The 14,844-nt window shown below is 61.9% G+C and overlaps 1 protein-coding gene across 5 annotated transcripts in view; it reads left to right on the forward strand.

The window, feature by feature from the left end:
• Positions 1-14,844, forward strand: part of TMEM94 (transmembrane protein 94) — a 31,425-nt gene that overhangs the window by 15,396 nt on the left and 1,185 nt on the right. For 2 of the 5 annotated variants that reach the window (XM_070394526.1, XM_070394523.1), the window contains 29 exons: positions 2,429-2,548; positions 2,839-2,966; positions 3,253-3,389; positions 4,810-5,012; positions 5,334-5,485; positions 5,855-5,957; positions 6,162-6,248; positions 6,494-6,610; positions 6,919-6,975; positions 7,230-7,334; positions 7,468-7,632; positions 7,817-8,026; positions 8,541-8,856; positions 9,114-9,287; positions 9,656-9,758; positions 9,865-10,082; positions 10,777-10,958; positions 11,047-11,185; positions 11,445-11,557; positions 11,645-11,744; positions 12,063-12,171; positions 12,380-12,569; positions 12,783-12,860; positions 13,157-13,242; positions 13,503-13,584; positions 13,863-14,011; positions 14,097-14,191; positions 14,297-14,390; positions 14,566-14,736. In XM_070394526.1, coding sequence (XP_070250627.1) covers positions 2,429-2,548; positions 2,839-2,966; positions 3,253-3,389; positions 4,810-5,012; positions 5,334-5,485; positions 5,855-5,957; positions 6,162-6,248; positions 6,494-6,610; positions 6,919-6,975; positions 7,230-7,334; positions 7,468-7,632; positions 7,817-8,026; positions 8,541-8,856; positions 9,114-9,287; positions 9,656-9,758; positions 9,865-10,082; positions 10,777-10,958; positions 11,047-11,185; positions 11,445-11,557; positions 11,645-11,744; positions 12,063-12,171; positions 12,380-12,569; positions 12,783-12,860; positions 13,157-13,242; positions 13,503-13,584; positions 13,863-14,011; positions 14,097-14,191; positions 14,297-14,390; positions 14,566-14,736 — 3,983 coding nt within the window. The remainder of the gene's footprint in view (positions 1-2,428; positions 2,549-2,838; positions 2,967-3,252; positions 3,390-4,809; positions 5,013-5,333; positions 5,486-5,854; positions 5,958-6,161; positions 6,249-6,493; positions 6,611-6,918; positions 6,976-7,229; positions 7,335-7,467; positions 7,633-7,816; positions 8,027-8,540; positions 8,857-9,113; positions 9,288-9,655; positions 9,759-9,864; positions 10,083-10,776; positions 10,959-11,046; positions 11,186-11,444; positions 11,558-11,644; positions 11,745-12,062; positions 12,172-12,379; positions 12,570-12,782; positions 12,861-13,156; positions 13,243-13,502; positions 13,585-13,862; positions 14,012-14,096; positions 14,192-14,296; positions 14,391-14,565; positions 14,737-14,844) is intronic. The other 3 variants (XM_070394528.1, XM_070394525.1, XM_070394524.1) reach the window with 2 other exon arrangements.

Consider the following 14,844-nt stretch of genomic DNA (forward strand, 5'->3'; position numbering starts at 1 on the left):
TGGGGATCTGTCGGGCCTGTCCTTTCTCCTGCCCACTCCCTGTCTTTGTGGCATGCAGTCTTGTTACCTCTGCAGGCCCGACCTCCCCTGCCTCCAGGCCATTTCTGGAAGCCTGGTGGGGGCAGAAACCTCCTAGGAAGCTGATAGTTACCCAGGCTGGGGTGCGGCCCCTGCCCGGAGGGCTGCTTCTTCCCGAGTTCAAATAAGCAGTTGTCCCCTCAGGGAAGAAGCTGTTCTCATCTCCATAACCCCCAAAGCCACAGTGAGAGTGGGGTTAGCTGAGCTCTAGGCAAGGGTTTGGGAAGTCTTTGGGCCAGGCTCCCTCTGGGGCCGTCCTCATCCCTCAGGCCCAGGAAGCTGGCAACAGGCCAGGTGGGGCTCCCCTCTGCAGCCGGAAATGGCCCCAGTTCAGCATCCGCTTCTCTTCCTGGAGAAGTGTGTCCTGTGAGGAGCGAGGCTGCCAACGCGGAGACAGGCAGGAGGGGGAAATCCAGACGTTAGTGGGCAAAGCCAGGGCAGACCCAGGAGGGCAGATGGGGTGATAGGCACGGAGGTGGAGGGCCATAGGCCGAGGCAGCCAGGGCGTCGCCAGCCGGGCGACGTTGGTCGGGCTCAGTAGATGACCCCAAGTCCCGTTCCTGGTGCCCCAGGCCTCGGGCTCCTCTTGCTCAGGAGGGAGGGGTCCTGGTGGAAGCTCACGGTGCTGCTCTTCAGGTGGCCTGGAGATAGACTCACACCTCCTCCAATCACTGCCTTCCCTGGGGAGGCCAGGTTGTGTTCCTAGGACTCCCCCCGCTCCCAGCTGGGGACCTGTGCATCGGGGTCTACCTGGGGCAGGCCTCACCCCCAGGAGTTTTGATTCAGTAGGTCTAGGGTGGGACCTGGACATCCACGTTTTTAAAAACTCCAGGTGTTTCTGATACAGATCCTGGGTTGATAGCCCCTGATAAGGTATCAGTGGGATCTGTGAAGCTACCTGTGTGCCCATTCATTCATTCATTCATCATTCATCATTCACTCAGCAAGGATGTGCTGAGCCGCCGCTGTGTGCTGGGCACTGTCCCAGCAGTGGGTGGGCGGGTGTGGAGATGGAAGAATCAGTGCCTGTTGTCCAGGAGCTGGCAGTGTAGTGGAGAACCAGGCCAGGCAATCTAGAAGGACGGTTCTGAATGAGGCTGACTGTGAGCCGGCTGCCCAGGGTGCTGTTGGATACAAAACTCCCCCGTAAGCGCAGCCCTGGGTCTGGGGAACATTTCCTAGAGCTGGTGATGTTTGAGTCTTGAAAGAGAAGTAGCAGTTGTCTGGGGCGAGGAGTGTGTTCTTGGCTGAGAAAACACAAAGGTATGTGCACATGAGTGGGAGGAGCGTGGCCTGCCTCCGGGATGGCAGGAGGGGGCTGGAGAAGCTGGCAGAGTGCGGGGTGAGCTCAGGGCTCACTGGATATGAAAGGTAAGGGGCTCAGGTGATGGGACACGCTCACTCCACTCCGTGGGTGTTGCAGTTGGTTTGGACAAGGTAGAGACTGAAGGTAGCAATTGGGGGGTGGGAAGGGGAGGGCGGGGTCTGGACGAGGGGGTTCCAGCTCTGGCCTGGGTGCCTAGCGAGATGGTGACGGCAGGCGTGTGGACTCTGGCGGAGGCCAGGTGGCGATTTCAGGTGTTGGACATATGGACTCCGGTGCCTGGGAAACAGCTGTGAGGCAGTTCAGTACCCGGGCCGGCTGTGGCAGGATGGACTGTAGGGTAGATGGAGGGAAAACTGCAGAGTCAGAGGAGGAGAAAACAGCAATGGGGGTTTCAAGGAGGAGAGAGGCCGGGCTGGGGGTCCACATAGGACCGTAGGTCGTCCGCAGTGTCACCCGGGGACCCTCCTGCCCCCCATCCTCAGAGAGAAGGGAGGAGGCGTAGTGGTTCTCGGTCCTTTCTTGGGCACAGCTGCCTTTTTTTCTGAGATTGTGTCCTTCCTGGTGGTGTGTGTTGTAATCCCTTCTTTTCATGAAATGGTGGTTACAAAAGATGGGTTTTTCTCCCTAAATTTTCCTCTAGGAACAATGAAGTGCTAGTATCTCCCTGTTAGTACCCCCCCCTCCCCCCCATATAATGGAATCTGAAGTGGCAGCGGCAGGTAGACGGGGAGGTCAGCAGTGACAGCATCTGATGGGCTGGGCGGGGCTGGTGGCAGTGGGGTGAAAGTCAAGTGAAAGGTGGGCCAGAAAGCACTGAGTATGGGAAGTTTTGTTTTAAACTTGGCTTTGAAGAGCAGGAGGCTGTGTACTTGACTGTCCCTTAGTTTAGTGGAGATTGGAACGTGCTTACACCCCGAGGGAAGGGCTAGTGGAGGAAGAGGGGAGGATTCGGGAGGAGGGAGGTGGGGCCTGGGAAGGGGGAGGCCTCCGGGACCATGCTGAGCGCTTCTGGCTTCCCTATAGGGCGAGCCCCCCTTGGCCCTGGGCCTGTCCACGCGGAAGGCCCTCAGCATCCTGAAGGAGCAGCTGGAGGCGGTGCTGGAGGGACACCTGAGGGAGCAGAAGAAGTGTCTCACCTGGAAGGTAGGCTGAGCCTGGCGGGGAGGGCAGAGAAGCCTGGGCCCATTCTCAGGGCCTGGGGCCCCACTGAGGCTTCAGGGAAAATCCGAAAGAAGCCGGGCTTCCTTCCAGAGTCATGTCCTGACCCCTCCCGATGCAGGAGCCCAACCGGCTGGACCCCAGCCAAGACCAAAACGAGAAGACAGGCAGCCACAGGGGCTGGGTCGGTGGGTGTGGGGGGAAGGCGGCCCCTTCCCACGACCTTGTCCCGGCCTCTCACCCCTCGGCCCCTGTCCGCCCCTCCCCTCCCCCAGGAGATGTGGAGGAGCAGCTTCCTGCATCACAGTAACCGCTGCTCCTGTTTCCACTGGCCGGGCGCCTCGCTCATGCTGCTGGCGGTGCTGCTGCTGCTGGGCTGCTACGGGGGCCAGCCGGCCGGCAGGTACGTGGCTCCTGCCCAGCCTCCCCTACCCCGGGCTCTGGGCCTTCCCTCTCCTGCCTCAGCCGAGTCTGCCGTCTCACCTGCGACATCCCAGGGGAGATGGGCTGCTCCCCCAAAGCTGCCCCCACAGCCGGCGCCTGAGCTGTGTAGGGATCCTAGTCCCTTGGTTAGTTGGTGGCGGAACCAGACTCAACACTCTTGCAGGGGAACTGGGTGGGCTGTGACTGTGGAGTCCAGGGCCCTGTGTTGGCTGGGCTGGTGCGAGTAGCCCTCACCTTCCCGCCAGCCACGGGGTGGAGCTGGTGAATGCCTCGGCGCTGTTTCTCTTGCTGCTTCTCAACCTCATCCTCATCGCACGGCAAGATCGGCTGAAACGTCGGGAAGTGGAGTGGAGGCTCCGAGGGATCATCGACCAAATCCAAGGTGAGACCAAGGGTCAGGCGAAAGGGGCTTTGTGATGGGTCAGAGGAAGGACCCCCCCTTCTGAGCCCCAGCACGTAGGCGTTGTCTCTGTTCGGCATTCCAGGGGCTCTGGGCATCCAGCGAGTTAGCAGGGCAGTGAGAGCCGTGGGGCCGCTGCGGGTGCCCACGCAGTGGCCAGGCAGTGGCCAGGCAGTGGCCGGAAGGCCAATAGCAGCCAGTCGGCTTACAGGCTCGCCGTCCGGTGGGAGACTAACAGGAAGACCCTCTCCCTTGGCAGGACAGTCATATTTTCTCTTCCAAGTGGGCCCTGTCTGCTGGTTCTGGGCCGAGGCAGGCGGGATAATGGACCAGAGAAGCCTGAGAACTGGGGCTGGGAAGCGAGCCGGGAGCTCAGGGTGGGGCAGCCCAGCTCCTAAAGAAGAAGGGAACGGCGCAGGCAGGTGGTTCCTGCTCATCCCGCCGTGCGGCCAGTGCTTCTGCAGGCCGGGCCGTGGATGGAGATCGCATGAGGCTCTTTGGAGACAGTGGGTCCTGCTTCCCCGGAGTGTGTGGTCTTGTAAGAGAACAGCATCTCCTCTCGTGAGACCTTTCTCTCCTGGGCAGTGAGGGTTGCAGCCCTGAGTGAGAACGTGATATGTTTCACTCATTGCAGCCTTGTAGGCACTGGGAGTGCAGCGGTGACCGGGAAAGATGGGTCCTGCTCTCGGGGTGCTAGTCTTTGCTCAGGAACCAGCAGTGGCTCCCTCCTATTTATCGAAGCCGTTATCAATGGCTCCCGAGAACCTCTGGCACAAGCTCTGACCTTTTCCTCCAGCCTCTTCTCTTGCTCCTCATCCTCACATTAAAACCACTCCCCCTCCCCACTTCCCAGCCCACTGAGGACTTCCCTGCTCCAGTGCCTTTGTCCTGCTGTCCTTCACCCAGCATGCTTTTCCCTCACAACCTCCGGCCGACAGAAACCTCGCCATTCTTCAAGGCCCATCCTCAGTGCTCCCTCTTCCATGAAGCCACCTCTGATTGCCCCAGCTCTGTGCTCCTGCAGCTCCGGGACCTTCCCTAACACTCTTAGCCTGTGTGTTTGCCTTGTTCAGAGTTATCTGCTCATGTGTCTCACTCCCCCTCTTAGGTGGTGGCTCCTTAAGGCAGGGACTGTGGCGTCCTCACCTTTGACCTTTGCACGGGGCCCAGCACACCCTCAGCAATGGTTGTGAAATGTATCTGAAAGGAACAAGGAAACAGAGAATAAGAGCTTCAGTGTTCAGAGGAGGTGGAAGTGCCTGGGCTGAGTGGTTGGGAAAGGCTTCGGCCTTGAAAGAGGGGGAGTGTTGGAAAGGATGCGGGATTTCAGAGAGGCTTCACGGGCAGGCTAAGCTCCGAGGTGCCCTGGGTCTGGTGGTCTCCCTCTTTCCGTTCTCATCAGATGCCCTCAAGGATGGCAAGGAGATCAAGTGGCCAGATGCCATGTACCCCGACCTCCACATGCCCTTTGCACCGTCCTGGTCCCTGCACTGGGCCTACAGAGACGGACATCTGGTCAACCTGCCAGTTAGCCTGTTGGTAGAAGGAGACATCATAGCTCTGAGGCCCGGCCAGGAATCGTTCGCCTCTCTGAGGGGGATCAAGGTAGCGTGAAACTTTTCTCCTTCCCTGGAAATGCAGCGGGAGAGGCCACAGGCAGCGGTGGGAGGGTCCCAGTCTTAATCCTGAAGCTCCCCGGAGGCCAGCTCACAGCTTCTTGGGGAACTAAGAAGGGCTGGGACATCTTTCTCCACCTTGTCCTGTTCTTTCTTCTCTGATCCTCAAACCACCAGGAATCCAGTCCTACAGGCCCCGCTCCAGCTGACTCTGCTAACTGATGTCCCCACTTCGCTGGAGTTGTCAAGGAGAGGGGCCTCCGAGAGCAGCCTTTCCTCAGCCTCCCCTCCTCCCCTCTGTCCCTGGCAGGATGATGAGCACATCGTCTTGGAGCCCGGAGACCTGTTTCCCCCCTTCTCGCCACCGCCCTCCCCCCGGGGAGAGCTGAAGAAAGGGCCGCAGAACCCCCAGCAGCACCGGCTGTTCCGTGTCCTTGAGACCCCCGTGATCGACAACATCAGGTAGGGGTGCTGCCCTGCCTTTCTCCTGCTCCCCCCACCCTTGACCTCTCCTCTTCCCCTGTGCCTCTGTGAGCTGGGGGTGGGGAACAAAGAAGGAACCTGTCCATTCGAGGCCCCTCAGGCCAGGCCCTCTGTAGGTTCCTCTCTTTAGCATCTTGTGAGCACTCTGAGCCCAGTGATGGCTCCCCTCCCAGTTCGAGCTCTGAGGGCATGGCTCTAGAGGCCAGCACAGGCCACTCTCCCCGGCCACCTGGCTGGGGCTGAGGAATAGGAGGGAACCGCAGGCCTCCGAGATGCTCAGTGCAGGTGCTCAGTGAAGGTGTGTGTTTCTGGCCTTTCCCTTGAGCATCGGGTCACCTCTTTCTGCAGATGGTGCCTGGACATGGCCCTGTCCCGCCCCATCACTGCTCTGGACAACGAGAGGTTCACGGTGCAGTCGGTGATGCTGCACTACGCCATGCCCGTGGTCCTGGTGCGTGAGGTGGGGCGCCGGGGCAGGGGAGAGGGAAGTGGGGGAGCCTCAGAGCCAGCTCAGGTGAGTGTGTGAGTGGAGACGGGGGTCCCAGAGTGAGCCAGCCAGTGTCGGGGCGTGAGTGGGCAGAGGAAGGGGAGCCTCAGAGCCTGGGTCTTCTCTGGGGCTGGGGGGTTAAGACTGCACCTCTCCCCTTCCCAACAGGCCAGCTTCCTCATCACCAACGCCCTGCGCTTCATGCTGCACGCCCCCGGGGTCACGTCCTGGCAGTACACCCTCCTTCAGCTACAGGTAACCCCCTCCTTTCCTCTCGGCATGCTTTCCTCCTTCCCTGGTAGCCGCATCCCCTTGTGTTCCCTGGCTGTCCCTCCTTCTCTGCAGCCAGGGGCCCCTTAGGCTTCAGCTTAAGAACACCTGCTTCCCCTTCCTCCCTCCCTGCCCCCGACATCTGTCCTGTCCCCTCACCCCAGCCCTGCCCGCCCTCCCTGGGGCCAGCCGCTCTTCCAGAGCCCTCAGTGTGGGTCCCTCTCTCACAGGTGAATGGCGTCCTGCCCATCCTCCCCCTGCTCTTTCCAGTCCTCTGGGTCCTGGCAACCGCCTGCGGAGAAGCCCGGGTCCTGGCCCAGATGAGCAAGGGCTCCCCCAGCTCTCTGGTAGGTTTTCCCAAGGCATCTGGGGGCCCGTGCAAAAGGAACCAAGACAGGAACTACAGAGGGAGTCGGCTCTGCCCCCGTGAACAGGGACAGGAGTGGGAGTGCAGGCCCCTTTCCACCCAGAAGAGCCTCCAGGCCAGGCCCGGGGGTGTGAGTGCCTCCCGGCTCTCAGCACACAGGGGACGGGGCTGCCTGGGCCGTCCTTTGCCCAGATGTTGGGAGCCTTGCTGGTGTGGGGCCCCGCCTGCCAGCGTGGAGGCCTGTGTGAGGGCAGTGTCTTCCCTGAGCTCCCCCTTCTCTCCGTGCAGCTGGCCAAATTCTCGGAGGACACTCTCAGCAGCTACACAGAAGCCGTGTCCACTCAGGTACACTCACCGGGCCGATCCTGCCCCAGGTCCCTTCTGGAACCCTGGACGCCCCCACTTTATGACCTTCTAGCCTCTAGGAGGCTCTCAGAGCCCCGAGTCCTCATCTCACACGGGCAGTGTGTCGTTGCCCTGCCCGGACAAATGCCTCCGCACCCCAGCTTCCGGGTGCCCCTGGACCGTTGCCTCTGGTGACCCCAGAGGCTCTCTCCTGGGAAATGTGGCTGAGTCCCAAACGGACTTTCCCCCACCAGGAAATGCTGCGCAGCATTTGGGGCCACTTCCTGCGGGTGATCCAGGGGACGTCGTCAACGCTGAGCCACAGCTCCAGCCTGCTGCACAGCCTGGGCTCCGTCACGGTGAGGGGCCCTGCGGGAGGGCCCGCCTCAGCAGGCCTTCTTCCTGCCGCACCTGGGTGCCTGTCTGCCCCTCCACGGCCCCTGGCAGGTGGGGGAGTGCCAAGCCCGTCTCCCTCACCATCTCTCCCCACAGGTCCTGTGCTGTGTGGACAAACAGGGGATCCTGTCGTGGCCAAATCCCAGCCCAGAGACCGTGCTGTTCTTCAGCGGGAAGGTGGAGCCTCCGCACAGCAGCCACGAGGACCTGACGGATGACCTGTCCACCCGCTCCTTCTGCCACCCCGAGGTGGAGGAGGAGGTACGGCGGGGGCTCAGGGAGGGTGAGGCTAAGGGAAGAGGAGGACGCGGGCACCATTAGGGTCTGCCTCTGAGCAGTGCAGGCGGAGCCCCCACAAGGCAGAGGGGACGTCAGCACCCTGCCTCCCGGGTCCAGGCGGCCGTCGGGACCCTGGTCTGAGGCCTGTACCCCTTGCTCTCCTCAGCCCCACGAACGGGATGCCCTCCTGGCTGGCTCCCTGAACACCACGCTGCACCTGGCCAACGAGCAGGAGCGCGGCGACTGGTCTGCTGACGGCCCCAAGGTCCCTGAGCCCTGCTCTCACCACAGAGCGCACGGCCACAGCCAACACCCGTCTGGCTCGAACGTGAGCTTCAACAGGGACCCAGAGGGCTGTGAGGATGAGCCCGGCAAGGTGAGGGGGCGGAGAGCAGCCCCCGCGGTCAGGCTCAGGGCGTCCAGCCTCCCCTGCTGCAGGGGCCTGAGGGGTGCAGCCAGCCTGGTGGGTGGTGCCGAAAGCACAGCTTCTCAGGTCCCCAGGCTTGGCCTGGCAGGGCACCTCCTGTTGCTTCGGCCGTGGCTCCTCTGTGAAGTCGGCCCTTGCCCCTCCCTGGATCTCGCTGCCGGCCATTGGTGTGGGAGGCCCCTTCCTCCTAGCCGCGGCCTGCCGGTGCCTCCCTCGAAAATATTTTCCCTGAGAAAGGTCCTTCGTTGTTTCCTCCTTGGTCTGTTCACCTCTTCTTAGGTGTTGCCAGTGTCATTGGGCACAAGATTTAGAGGCAGCCAGGAACTCCAGAAAGACAAGGCGGGGATTTCCGGGAGGGCTGGGGAAGCGTGAGCATGCTGTGCTGGGAAGGGGGGGTCTTCTCTCAGGAGCACCCCACACCCGTCCCAGTCTGAGGCCCCCGTCCCCTCCATGTGGCCCCCAGACGCAGCCTGGGCTGGAGAGCGAGCCCTACGAGGCGGAGGACTTCGTGTGTGACTACCACTTGGAGATGCTGAGCCTGTCGCAGGACCAGCAGAACCCCCCCTGCATCCAGTTTGATGACTCCAACTGGCAGCTGCACCTCACCTCCCTCAAGCCCTTGGGCCTCAACGTGCTGCTGAACCTGTGCAACGCCAGCGTCACCGAGCGGCTGTGCCGCTTCTCCGACCACCTGTGCAACATCGCCCTGCAGGAGAGCCACAGCGCCGTGCTGCCCGTCCACGTGCCCTGGGGGCTCTGCGAGCTCGCCCGCCTCATCGGTGCGTGGCCACCAACTCCACACAGACCAGTCCCGGGCATGGCTTATCGAGATCCCCGGGAAGCCTCCTAGCTCCTGGTCCTTGCCCTTTACCAGGCACTGCTGTCTGACTGCTTCCCAATCTGGGAACAGAACTGGGGGTGGAGAGGTGGAAGGGGCCAGCCAGCATGGATTTCGTCCCATGAGGTGGAGGGCGGGGGGCAGGTGCAGTGGCTGGGCTTCCTCCCAGAGGCCCTGACTGCTGCCCTCCCCCTGCAGGCTTCACTCCTGGGGCCAAGGAGCTCTTCAAGCAGCAGAACCACCTGGCGCTCTATCGCCTCCCCAGTGCCGAGATGGTGAAGGAGAGCTCCCTGGGGAGGCTGTCCTGTGTCACCAAGCGGCGCCCCCCGCTCAGCCACATGATCAGCCTCTTCATCAAGGACACCACCACCAGTGAGCCTCCCGTGCTTGGCCCACATCAGGACAAACCTTCCAGCAGCTTGGGCCACGGCTCTGCCCTCCTCGTCCCTTTTTGGGATGAGTAGATGAGCACCAGGCAGCTTCTTAAGACCTCAGATGTGGCAGGGATTGGTTTGGGGAACCAGGCTGGGATGGTGGCAGTCACAGAGGATGGGACTGTCTGAAGGATGGGCAGCTTAGTGCCTGCATGACCAGCCCAGCAGCGTTCTCCACAGGCTCGCTACTGCCAGGCCTGGCTCGTTCCCTCCACCCCACGATGGCAGTGCTACCTGTGAGGTCAGAGTGAGCAGCAGGGGTGGCTTGGGCACTGATGGTCGGGCCTTTTTATTCACTCCCCGCAGGCACAGAACAGATGCTGTCCCATGGCACAGCAGACGTGGTCTTGGAGGCCTGCACAGACTTCTGGGATGGAGCTGACATCTACCCACTTTCGGGTTCCGACAGGTGGGTGAGGGGCCAGAGCATTGGGCTCAGGCGGTCTGCCTTCCGGCTCACAGTCCTGGGGCGTCCCAGGACCACTCGCCTCACTTCCACTCTGCTTCCCTGGCAGAAAGAAAGTGCTGGATTTCTACCAGCGCGCCTGCCTGTCTGGCTACTGCTCCGCTTTCGCCTACAAGCCCATGAGCTGCAGCCTGTCCTCCCAGCTCAATGGCAAGTGCATCGAGCTGGTGCAGGCGCCGGGCCAGAACAGCATCTTCACCCTGTGCGAGCTGCCCAGCACCATCCCCATCAAGCTGAGCACCCGCCACCACAGCTGGAGCTCCGATGGTACTGTGTGCAGCCGTTCTGTGGGGGCCAGAGCGGGAAGGGCTTCCCGAGGGCAGAGGGGACAGTGGGCACAGCCCTGGACCTGGAAATTCCAGGGGGGCAGTCACTATCTGGTGACGTGGGGGAGTCCCTTTGTCTTCTCCCGTATAAACTGGGTGCTTCCTCTGTCCTCCTCACGGGTTTCTTGTGACACTCCAGTGGGACAACGTATAGAAAACCGCTTTCTGTGAAAGTTACACAATGGCAGCGGTAGAGCATGAGCCTCTCTGAGTCAGACAAAGGCCAGGTCCCAGACCCTGCGGGAACAGAGGGACTCAGAGCTCCACCGACCCCCACCCTCCTCTCCGCCAAACTCACGGGGTCTTATGATCTGAGAGACGATGAATTGAAGCCGTTGGCAAGGGTGGGGCCAGCCCCCTTGCCCAGACCAGGGCTGGGCTGTTGTCACTCAGGGGGATTGTCACCGGACTGATGAGTGCCTTTCATTGTCTTTTCTCCTGTGTCTGTTGGCTCCTCCATGTGCCCCGGCTGTGTGCGTGCGTGGCTGTGTGTGGTCCGCTGGGGCCCGCGTGCTCTTTGATTTGGGTGTGGCATCTGTGTGTGTGGCCCTGGGCTGCCTCCTGGAATCTGCTGGTTCCGGGTGTCCTGACTGGGCCGTGTCCTGGCTGGTCTTGGTGCCTTGTGCGACCTGAAGAAGGGATCGGGGAGGTGCTGGAGAAGGAAGACTGCATGCAGGCCCTGAGCGGCCAGATCTTCATGGGCATGGTGTCCTCCCAGTACCAGGCCCGGCTGGACGTCGTGCGCCTCATCGACGGGCTGGTCAATGCCTGCATTCGCTTCGTCTACTTCTCTTTGGAGGATGAGCTCAAAAGCAAGGTGGGGAGAGCCCCCCCCTCTGCCGCCACTGGCCCTTGTTCCCACGGCCTTCGGGGCCCCTCTGTTCATGGCCATCTGCCTTCTGCAGGTGTTTGCAGAGAAGATGGGCCTGGAGACAGGCTGGAACTGCCACATCTCCCTCACACCCAATGGGGACATGCCTGGCTCCGAGATCCCCCCCTCCAGCCCCAGCCATGCTGGCTCCCTGCACGATGACCTGAATCAGGGTGAGGGCAAAGGTTTGTGGTGGGGACAAGGTGGGGGTGGGTGACTCCCCCCACCTTGGAGCTTTTCCAGAAAGAGCCCCATAGAGCCCTCCTGATACATACATTCCCTTGGAAAATGGCTCAGATCTCCCTGTGGTAACAGCAGCTGACAGGGGAGGAAGGGGGACCTGCGGGCAGGAAGTTCCATGCCATTTGCAGGGCAAGGAAAGGCCTCCAGAAGGCTGGCCCCAAGGTGAGGGACGGCCTTTCATCCCCACAGTGTCCCGAGATGACGCAGAAGGGCTGCTGATGATGGAGGAGGGCCATTCCGACCTCATCAGCTTCCAGCCTACGGACAGTGACCTCCCCAGCTTCCTGGAGGACTGCAACCGGGTACGGCAGCAGGGTCAGCACCCCCGGCCCCTGGAAGTGGCACATGGCCGAGGAGGGAGGGTCACGGCATCTCTGCTTTTTCTCCAGGCCAAGCTGCCCCGAGGCATCCACCAGGTGCGGCCCCACCTGCAGAACATCGACAACGTGCCCCTGCTGGTGCCCCTGTTCACTGACTGTACCCCCGAGAGTGAGTACTGCGGCCACAGTGACTCGGGCAGCCCGTCCCCTTCCCCTGAGCGCTGACAAGGCCTGGGACCCCCCAGGCCTTGAGGAAACGTGGGCTTCCCCTGCAGGGAGCAAAGGCACCTGGGCTGGGAGGAGCTGGGGAGTCTAGTGGGCTGGAGCCATGGGCGTGCCCATTCCGGGGAGTCAGGAGTGTCATAGGATTGGGTAGGATAGTCACAAAGGGGGAGCCCACTTCTTGTCTCCTCCTGTTCTGGGGGTCTCTGCCCAGTGCCCTGCATGGGGCTCCGCCTGCCTGACTTGTGACCGACTCTGCCCTCAGCCATGTGTGAGATGATCAAGATCATGCAGGAGTACGGGGAGGTGACCTGCTGCCTGGGCAGCTCTGCCAACCTGCGGAACAGCTGCCTCTTCCTCCAGAGCGATATCAGGTCAGGGGCACCGCCTCTGCCTCCCGGAAACCCCAGATTGGGTTTGCATGGGGCTGAGCGTATATTATGGCCGATCTTGCCCTGGTTGAGGGGACCAAGGGACCTGGGCATGGTGGGGAGAAGAGGGAGCAGGTGTTCGCCCTGTCCTGTGGGAGATAGGGTCTCTCCAAGTACAGCTGATGGGTATGCTTCCCTCTGTGCTGCTCAGCATTGCCCTGGACCCCCTGTACCCATCCCGCTGCTCCTGGGAGACCTTCGGCTATGCCACCAGCACCAACATGGCCCAGGCCTCGGATGGCCTTTCTCCCCTGCAGCTCTCGGGGCAGCTCAACAGCCTGCCCTGCTCCCTGGCCTTCCGCCAGGAGGAGACCATCAGCATCATCCGCCTCATCGAGCAGGTGGGGGCTTGGGCTGGTGGTGGGAGCCGGGGTGCAGGGCCTGCTTGGGGTGGGGGGTTATCAGGACACAGGATCCATCTGGGTTGCCTCCAGGCGAAGCTCTCCCGGGCGGGCGGCTTGGTTTGCAGGAGCATTGGGGCATCTGGCTCCTGGCTGAGGTTTGTCAGCTATAGGGTCTGAGCGAGGCCACAATCTGTCCTTCCCGGCCCCTAGGCTCGGCATGCCACTTACGGCATTCGCAAGTGCTTCCTCTTCCTGCTGCAGTGCCAGCTGTCTCTCGTGGTCATCCAGGTGAGCCGGGCCAGCACAGACATTGTCCCCTCCCCACCTGCTTCTTTGCTCAAGGGCCAGAGTCTGAGGCCAGTTGGGAGCTAGGAGGATGCAGCACAGCCTAGGGACCCCCAGAGCCCCCCTGACACCGCTGGGCTTTTGGAGATGACCCCTGAGCAGAATAGTGTCCCCTCCAGCCCCAGCTCCACTAGGCCAGGACGTGAGCGTCTGTCTGGGCCCAGGGCGAGGCAGCCTCGGGGCTCCCAGCGTCCTGTTTGTCAGAATCTAACCGTGCTTCCGGGGCTCTCCTGGCCCAGTTCCTCTCTTGCCTAGTCCAGCTGCCACCACTGCTCAGTACCACCGACATCCTGTGGCTGTCCTGCTTTTGCTATCCCCTGCTCAGGTGAGAAGCCGGCCGGCCCTCTGTGCCCAGGCAGGCGGGGTGGAGGTCACCGAGCACCCCAGGAACCGGGTTCAGGGAGCCCTGCTCAGTGCTCATCTCCTCTCGCAGAGGGAGCATGGGTGTGTGTGTTGTGGTGGGTGCCCCTTTGTCTTATCCCTCCTGCCCACCAACCCTGACCCAAGACTCCGAAAAGGCTTCTCACATGGGAATTGGGAGACAGAGGGTCATGGCCCGCCCTTCACCCAGTCTCTGCTTTTCAGCATCTCTCTGCTGGGGAAGCCCCCCCATAGCTCCGTCATGTCTGTGGCAACAGGGAAAAACCTTCTCTCCATTCCTAAGAAGGTAAGCGAAGTGGAGCTGTGAGCCTGGGCCTTTCCCAGGAACGAGCATAGAAGAGGCTGATCCTTGAGGCAGGGAGTGATCAGATGGGCCTCCATCACAGTGCCCCCCACCAAAGGGAGGTGGGGGGACAGAGCTGGGAAAGATCCTCACCGGGGCAGGCAGTCCCTGCTCTGTTCCCCCATCCGGGCTGCCCACTCACTGAAGAGCCTGTTGAATCCGAGTGCCAAGTGCCGGAGGGACCATGGCCTCTGGAGTGACAGGCCTCCTTCTTCCCACAGACCCAGCACTACTTCCTGCTCTGCTTCTTGCTCAAGTTCAGCCTCACCATTGGCTCGTGCCTCATCTGCTTTGGCTTCACATTGCAGAGCTTCTGTGACAGCTCCCGGGCCCGCAACCTCACCAACTGCTCCTCCATCATGCTGCCCAGGTGAGTCCCGCCCCCGGCCCCACCTCACCCCCAGGCCACCTCTGCAGGGCCCAGAGAGGGCTGAGTGCACACCTTGCTTTGGCAGCCATGCTGACACGGCTCCAGCCTGGTTTGATGACTTTGCCAATGGGCTGCTACTGGCTCAGAAGCTCACTGCCGCCCTGATCGTCCTGCACACTGGTAAGGGCTCCCAGAAGGGGGCCAGTGGTGGCTGGCAGGGTGCCCCGGGGACCAGGCCTTGGGCCGTGGCAAGTCTGACGCCCCCTCTGATCCCATTTTCTCCAGTCTTCATTTCTGTCACCCACGTGCATCGCACCAAGCCCCTGTGGAGAAAGAGCCCCTTGACCAACCTCTGGTGGTCCATGACGGTGCCCGTGGTGTGAGTGTGGCTCAGCTGGAGGAGGGGGCGGGGGCTCAGGCAGGGCTATGACTTGAGGGTGGGTTTGGGCTGGAGATTGAAGGGTGCTCATCTTGAGCTACTGCTGTGCTGAGGAAAGCAGGGAAGGGAGCGAGAAGTCCCAGGTTGACCCGGTGCTGCCACCCCCCGCCTGCAGGCTGCTGGGGCAGGTGGTCCAGACGGCGGTTGACCTGCAGCTGTGGACGCACAGGGACAGCCGCGTCCACTTTGGCCTGGAGGACGTGCCTCTGCTGACGTGGCTCCTGGGCTGCCTGTCCCTGGTCCTCGTGGTGGTCAGCAACGAGATCGTGAAGCTGCACGAGATCCGGTGAGCCACCAGCAGGGCACTCCCTCTGGGCCGGGCCTGCTCCCTAAGCCTGTCATCCCCTGGGCATCATTCCCTCGCCTCCTGGCTACCCATCCCTGCCTCCTCCTG

This window comes from Myotis yumanensis, unplaced genomic scaffold (assembly GCF_028538775.1).
Source record: "Myotis yumanensis isolate MYYU_CA2020_CCGP unplaced genomic scaffold, mMyoYum1.0.hap1 SCAF_16, whole genome shotgun sequence".
NCBI classification, from domain to species: Eukaryota; Metazoa; Chordata; class Mammalia; order Chiroptera; family Vespertilionidae; genus Myotis; species Myotis yumanensis.